The sequence below is a fragment of the Anarrhichthys ocellatus genome, unplaced genomic scaffold (assembly GCF_004355925.1).
Source record: "Anarrhichthys ocellatus isolate YVR2014 unplaced genomic scaffold, GSC_Weel_1.0 scaffold2, whole genome shotgun sequence".
Classification (NCBI taxonomy): Eukaryota; Metazoa; Chordata; class Actinopteri; order Perciformes; family Anarhichadidae; genus Anarrhichthys; species Anarrhichthys ocellatus.
The window spans coordinates 9,466,710-9,474,516 of NW_022280032.1; the positions used below are offsets into that span (position 1 = coordinate 9,466,710).

The 7,807-nt window shown below is 38.2% G+C and overlaps 1 protein-coding gene across 1 annotated transcript; it reads left to right on the top strand.

Annotated features, from left to right (window-relative positions):
* Positions 1–208: 208 nt before the first annotated feature.
* hexa (hexosaminidase A (alpha polypeptide)) lies at positions 209–7,220 on the top strand. The gene is given in 17 exon segments (XM_031857590.1): positions 209–217; positions 523–712; positions 1,463–1,564; positions 1,684–1,749; positions 1,977–2,023; positions 2,158–2,268; positions 2,347–2,433; positions 2,663–2,678; positions 2,681–2,776; positions 3,051–3,092; positions 3,095–3,230; positions 3,458–3,544; positions 3,657–3,729; positions 5,790–5,970; positions 6,170–6,260; positions 6,376–6,483; positions 6,611–7,220. Coding segments are annotated over 17 exon segments (1,506 nt in total). The 3' UTR covers positions 6,675–7,220.
* Positions 7,221–7,807: the final 587 nt, after the last annotated feature.

Consider the following 7,807-nt stretch of genomic DNA (forward strand, 5'->3'; position numbering starts at 1 on the left):
TATTATATGCCAATTTTACAACACTTGCAGCTCAAGTCAGCGGCAAGTGAACACTTCTCCCTTATAAAATGTAGGCAGGGTCTGCGGTTGAAACAATTACACGAACTATACGATTCTGATCATGCCCATAACTTAAATGCTGCACACATGTTTTGACTTTGTAATAACTGTCATCAACCAGTATTTGTCAGCCTTATTTGCCCACCTCATGATAGTTGTATCTCCCACAGTTTCACTTTACATTTGCGTCAATCGTCACATTACGTTAATGTACTCGTATAAGTAGAATTAATGTTGTGTGTTATGTAACTATACAATAACTAAATATAGATATACGACAGTTGCAAACCGTATAAACCATTTACTTTACCTTTAGTATAAAATAATAATAAAAAAATAAAATCACCCACACCGTGTGGCCCCAGTCATGTGACTTTTATGCTCTTGTCCACCTGACTGGCGCTGCGTCACAGTGCAGTCTGCCTTTGAGTGGAGTAGGATGGAAGTTGTGTGTATGGTTAGTTTTGTGTATGGTTAGTTTTGGACGATATACTTTATACGCAGACTTTCACCTCCTCAATCGAGCGATACCCTCTGAACCCTCAGGCTTTCTACTTTGGATACGGAAGACAGTCAGCCGCACAGCAGGGCTGCTCTGTTCTGGATTCTGCATTGATAAGATATTTTTCTCTTATCTTTCCTGACTACACTGGTAAGTGATAAAGTGAGGTGTCTTAAAGACTATTGCGGGAGTTAAAAGGTCCAGTCATACCAACAAAAATGGTAAATATTAACAAAGGGTTTCTATGATTCAAATATGTATGATTTATTGCGACAGCATCACTGCGGTCAAGTCAGCAGACACTCAGATCTCCGTCTTCAACTCAGCAGACACTTACATTTTAGTGCGCCTATATGCTGAAACGTTATATATCATAGGACCAGAATTAGCTGTGCCATGAATGTGTCATTATAAACACAATGTTCAAACTATGTATGTAAATCCTGTGTTTTTAAATTGTAGTGTTAACATTAGGAGTGTGATGAGCTGAAGATTCACACATGTAAGATTGCAAAATGGATGCACACAAATGTAGAACAAAGTGCTCACTGGTTTGGTTTTGAATGTTCTGTTTGTCATGTTGGCTTTTAAAGAAGATCAATGGGCTTTGTAGAGACAGCAGTTCATCAGTCAGCCCGTGTAGGCCTAACTACCCTAAAATCCCTCAATGACAATGGACCAGTACAGCACAGCGTAATGTTTGTGTTTTAAAAAATACCATATTTATAGAATGATGGGAGTCTTACTGTAACATTGTCAAAATGAGAGTGCAAAGGCAACACTTCCACAACGATCTGTGCATGAAGTATAATTAAAATTAAAAAGATAAACTATAGGCCTACTTCATGCACAGACCTACAACGCTACAAACTGTGATAATCTCACTTTTATGATCAACAGGAAATGGTGTTCTGCGATTCTTTGAGGATAAACCATTTAACATTGAGATCACTGTTGACCATGATGGTTGTGAGAGTTACCCAAATGACTCATCTGAGAGATGTAAGTATCAACACATTTATCTGAGACAGAGCATGACATGCGAAGGTCACAGTGGCAACAACCATTCCCAATCAGTGGGGTTTGATGCATTATCTAACTCGCTTCTATTTGCGTTTCAGATAATCTGAGTGTCTCTGCAGGACAAGCATCACTGAATGCGGAAACCGTGTGGGGTGCATTCAGAGGTGAAAAAACACATGTGTACAAAAGTACACATGAATAAAACAGACATTTTAACAATCAGCTACAGTTAGCAAAGGAAAGGCTATGGTTCCATCAAAGCCTGTTAGCAAGTTGTACTGGATTCCTCATAACACCCAAAGTTTAATAACTGATCTAAGCATCCCACTGTTATCTGTGCAGCTTTAATTGATTGCTTATTATATGTTATATATCCTCTGATTAAGCGCAGGTCTGGAAACCTTCAGTCAGCTGGTGTATCAAGATGATTTTGGCTCAGTAAGTCTGAATTGTACAACGAGTTCTCTAAAGCTATTACTTATTGAATACACATTGTCACCATGATATAAAGATTGATTCGTGTTTGTAGTAGATCAATCAAGCATTTTCTCATTGTTTGTTTCTCCTTTTAGTATTTTGTGAACAAGACTGAGATTGGCGACTTCCCCAGCTTTCAGTTCAGGGGAATTTTGTTGGACACTTCACGTCACTATTTACCAGTGAAGGACATTTTGAAAACTCTGGTAATAAACAGATGACATAACCTGAAATTCAGCCTTCTGTTTTCATTCAGTGGTACTAACATATATCTTTCTTGTTAGGATGCAATGGCCTACAGTAAGTTCAATGTGTTTCATTGGCACATTGTGGATGACCCCTCCTTCCCTTACCAGAGCCAGACCTTTCCAGTAAGGTATGTCTTGCGGATGAAGTAATGAGAACGAACAAGCCACCTAGACTCATGTGCACCATCATTCTGCACATTCTAATTTGAAAATGTATCAACATTTTAATGATAATAACTTTGTTAGTTTATATTATCCTACATTTTTAACTGGCCTACTGCATGTAGATTCATGATTTGAAATACTGAAAAGTTGCATCCATCCTGAACAAAAACTTCTGGCTCTGATTCAGGGGACTTTCCATCCAATGACGATGTGAGAAGGGTGATCTCACATGCCAGGCTGTGGGGAATAAGGGTTGTTCCTGAGTTTGATTCACCCGGCCACACCAAATCATGGGGAAAAGGTAAAATTTACTCTTTAAACAACTGTTTTGTCCAAATGATCCCAGCTCCTTGATCTTCAACATATAAAGTATTTGGCATTATCCTTGGTTTGGTCAAACCTGCAAGCCAAGACTACAAATGCTAACAAGATACAGAATCTTGTGTTTGACTCCCTTCTTATGGGACTTGTATGGCCACATCAGTAGCAACAAATGTCTGCACTCAACAGAAAATACAAGACATATATTTTAACAAAATGCTGAACTAAATCTGACTGATTTATTTATTCCTTAGGGCAGTCTGACCTGTTGACTCCGTGCTACAGCGGGAGCACCCCTTCGGTGCTTTTGGTCCTGTTAATCCAGTGTTACCCTCCACCTACCAGTTCATGGCGAGACTCTTTAAGGAAGTGTCATCGGTGTTTCCTGATTCCTACATCCACTTAGGAGGGGATGAGGTGGACTTTTCTTGTTGGTAGGTTGAAATGTGACGGATCATTTAAATTCCTGTTGACTGTTTGTTCTGGTTTTGATCACTATTGTTTGTTAATATTGTCACTAAATTTGTACACACATCTGTACATTTGTTGTTATCGTTTAGAATTGGGGTTTTTTTAAGCAAGGGGAAGGTAGATGATGTAGGTACATGTTTTTTTAATTTACCAACAAAAAAAAAAAGATTGTTACTGCTTATTTCCATAGGCGTTCCAACCCGGATGTCCGAGCATTTATGCAGAAGTTGGGATTTGGAGTAGACTTCACCAAACTGGAGGCATTCTACATGGAGCAGTAGGTTGTGAAGGGGAACATACTGTGCAATGTAAAAAGCTCGGGGATGTACACCAACCACCGTGTTTAAGTTACAAATGTCATTAATGTCTCTATTATTATATATTTCCAGCATTGTGAATATCACTTCAGCCCTCAACAAGACAGTTATTGTCTGGCAGGATGTGTTTGACTACCATGAACGAGTAAGTACACCCCAACAAATATCAACTCTGTGGTATAATATACAGTATACATGAATATAGTAGAATATGTGTCAGTGGTGTTCATATAGGCTCACATACTTTTTAGACATTGTTTATAATATGATTCATTTTTTTCTGCTAGTGCAGGGTTGCATTATATTGCTTTTTACAGATAAGCAATGATTTACATGCTCACAAATGTTAATATTTTAAATGCTGAAAATGTTCATATCATTGCAGCCAATGAAGTTTGTTATTACAATTGCATTTAACCATTACTTGTAGCTTGGTGCAGATCAAGGCGTCTAAAACAAGGCCTGCTTTATTTTGTAGTACTTGTCCCATTAAAAAAAAATATTTCAGCTGTTTCATATTGTGTCAAAGTATGTGCATTCACTGAAGGAGATATTTAAATTTAAACATGTAGCATTTAGTTTGTCACAAATATTTCACACATCTTTGTTCCGCCTTTTTTACCCCATCTGGTCTTTTCAGTTCACAGGCTAGTAATTGTCACATAATATGGATAAATACATTTTTACTTATGTATGACTGTAATGTTTTTGTTAGATACCGATATAATGTTGACCTCATCAGATTCAGTGGTGACCAACCATTTTTAATAGTATATTGTCTTATAAAGAAAAGCTAATGTATCTCACAATCATTTATCGTAAGTCTGATAGTCGATAGCATTGTGTTGCAGCGTAGCTCTCTATCAGTGGTGGAGGTATGGAGAGATGGCTGTTACCTGTGTGAAGCGCGCAGGGTGGCGAAAGTGGGGCTCAGGGTGATTCTCGCCGCTCCATGGTATCTGGACCAGCCAGGGCCCACACACAACTGGGCCCGCTTCTATACTGTGTGGCCCCTCGCCTTCGAGGGTCAGAAAAGATTCTGCGTGCTGTGTCTAGTTGAAGTCGTACTTTCTGCTGTGGTTTTTGTCTCGAATAATGATTTACAGGTAAAACTTGGTTTCCTCTAAAATACAGGATATCCACGACCAAACCTTTTTGAGTGTGCAACACAGAATGTTCTATTTGTAGCCATATCACTAGGTGGCAGTGAAGACTGCATTCGTGTTACAGAGACATCGTCTGTGTCCAAATTTCATATGGTATACTAATTCTATACAGAATGTACAGTACAGACATTTTAATAGAAATCAATGTACTTTTTAATAACTTTTCCAGTGTGAACACATTACAAACAGTACTCAACTTAGAATTAGTAAGTAGTATGGAATTGGGACACAGTGACTGAGAGATGTGATTGCTGTGGTACAAGCTCTGAATGCTGTCTTATGCTCCCATTGAAACATACACACGCTTTCCCTACACACAGAAGTATAAAAATATTGCCATTGGCAGTAATTTCACAAAGTTCCTTGCTTCAAATTATTAAAGCAAAGGCCCAGCACAGGAGAAATATGTAAGTCAGTCAAAAGTGGACCGTAGTTGTTTCACATTCAGGTTGCTTATTAGATAAACTACCGATAAATCATGTTTCATCATGCTGGTTACTACATTTTCCAGCTAAAAACTGTGACTTGCCTATTGGGCATTTCTGTTGGTTTAAAGATTGTAGTCAGCTCTGCTAACTAAATTGACTAATTCAAAATAAATGAACCAATTATCAATTTTAGATTTACACAATCTTGCAAGCATAGATTTATACAATTCAGTTCCCATCTTCTTTGGTTAAAGTAACATCATGTACTGTGCACACTGTATCCTCCAAGAAGGTAATATTTTGTAAAAAGGATATTCTGGGCGAGGCTTTTAGTTTTATTAACAGACTAGTTTTGGAGAGACAATGCCTTTGCGGCATAAGAACTGATTTATGAATCCATCTGAATCCAAAAGTTCAGACGCTTTGCCCGATTGGAGGGCTACAAATTCTGAGAACCATGCCAGTAAATGCTTGCCCTTGTTGATAAAAGCTCATTAAGGAGTTTTTATATGTGCCTATTTTCTGATATATAAAACACTATATGTAAACAGTCATCAGATGCAATATAGCACAGAAGGGCAAGACAGCATGTTGTTTATCACCCTGTTCAGATTCCTAAGGACACAGTGCTGCGCATCTGGAAGGGTATCCCAGCTAGTTATAAGGCAGAGCTTAGCAGGATGACCAAAGCTGGCATGAGGGTCCTGCTAGCTGCCCCATGGTACATCAACCACATTTCCTATGGCCAGGACTGGCGTGACTACTACAACGTGAAGCCACTGAACTTTTCTGGTGTGTGCATGCCAAGGTAATATCATATTGTATAACCTGCCTCAGTTACGTGCTGGTGATGTAGAGGCATATTTAAACATTGACTCGCAGTTTTTATGTGAAGTGGTGTGATACATTTGAAGTGAAGATTCTGATTGATTGTAAATTAATTAACAGCCATCATATAATTGAAGCAAAGCTTTTCACCATCCCCTTGCAGGTACTGAGGAACAGAAGAAGCTGGTGATAGGGGGTGAAGTCTGCATGTGGGGGGAGTATGTGGATGCCACCAATCTCAGTCCACGTCTTTGGTACAAGATTTAAAACATCTCTGAATTCCTAATACTAATCAATTTAATATAATAAGTGCAGCAACAGTTGCATGAAATTACTCTAAATAATCACTGGTTGCACCCACAATTACAGGCCAAGGGCGAGTGCTGCGGCAGAGAGACTTTGGAGTGATGAGAAGCAGACCTCCAGTCTGGGCAAGGCGTTTCCTCGCCTGCAGGACTTTCGCTGCAAGCTTGTGAGGTAATTTACCATTTCTATCCAGAACGTGTAAAGAGCTATGGGCTGGCATACCTCAACAAGACACAGGGCACTTTTTCACATGTTTACTTGTTATATACTGGTGTTTCTGCTTCCCTTTCTCCTCGAGGCGTGGCATCCGAGCAGAGCCACTGTATGTTGGACATTGTAAACATGAGTACCAAGGTGTTTGAAGATGTTGGATGGATTAACACTGAAAGGTTTTTCCCAGGGGATTAAGTTCATAGTTGCCTTCTTTTAAAGTGGTGTAAAATCTTTGATAAATTGTTTCTATAGTCTTAAATACAGAATTTGAACATTAAAATGCTTTCTCATGGACTTATCTCATACCTATAATTTCTCTTTCTCCTTTTTTATATAAACTATAGTTATTTAATTGTGCTTAAATTTTGCATATTTAGCAAATCACAATATAGAAATGTTCCCAAACACCTTGTTTGGAAGAACCTGAGGTGCTTCACTGTAATGTCATGTTGAATTGTACTTGATGACGACAAAATATAGAATGTAGATTTTAAATTTAAAACTTGTACTCTTGGACTGCAACATGATAAAATAATGTTGTTGTGCAGATGTTGTCATTTGTTTTTCTGCAAAAACAACTTGCTTGAGACAGATTGCTAGCCTAATCCCAACGCTAATCTAATATAGAAAAATAAAGACATTGACGGCCTTTTTCCACACATATTCAATTCAATACAATTTATTTTTGTATAGCCCAAAATCACAAATTTGCCTCAGAGGGCTTAACAATCTGTACACATACGACATCCTCTGTCCCACGACCCTCACATCGGAACAGGAAAAACTCCCCCAAAAAACCCCTTAATGGGGAGAAAATAGGAAGAAACCTGAGGGAGAGCAACAGAGGAGGGATCCCTCTCCCAGGATGGACAGAAGTGCAATAGATGTCATGTGTACACAATGAACAACAACAGAGTTACAACACATTCAATGCATATGACAGAATCACAGCAGGAGGCAAGAGCATGGTCCAGGTATAACCAGGATCCACGGAAACCTGCGAGGCGAGAAAGCACAGACTTTAAACAATTTCCCCGTAAAATAACGGTAATTTACTGGCAGCAGGGATGACGTTTTATCTCGTCCATTTTCTTGTTTGAATATATGAAAGGCTTTTTAAATGACAATAAAGTGATTTAGTATTTACTGATGTGCCCTATATATATATGTATATGTATATATATATGTATATGTATATGTATATGTATATATATATGTATATGTATATGTATATGTATATGTATATGTATATATATATGTATATGTATATGTATATGTATAT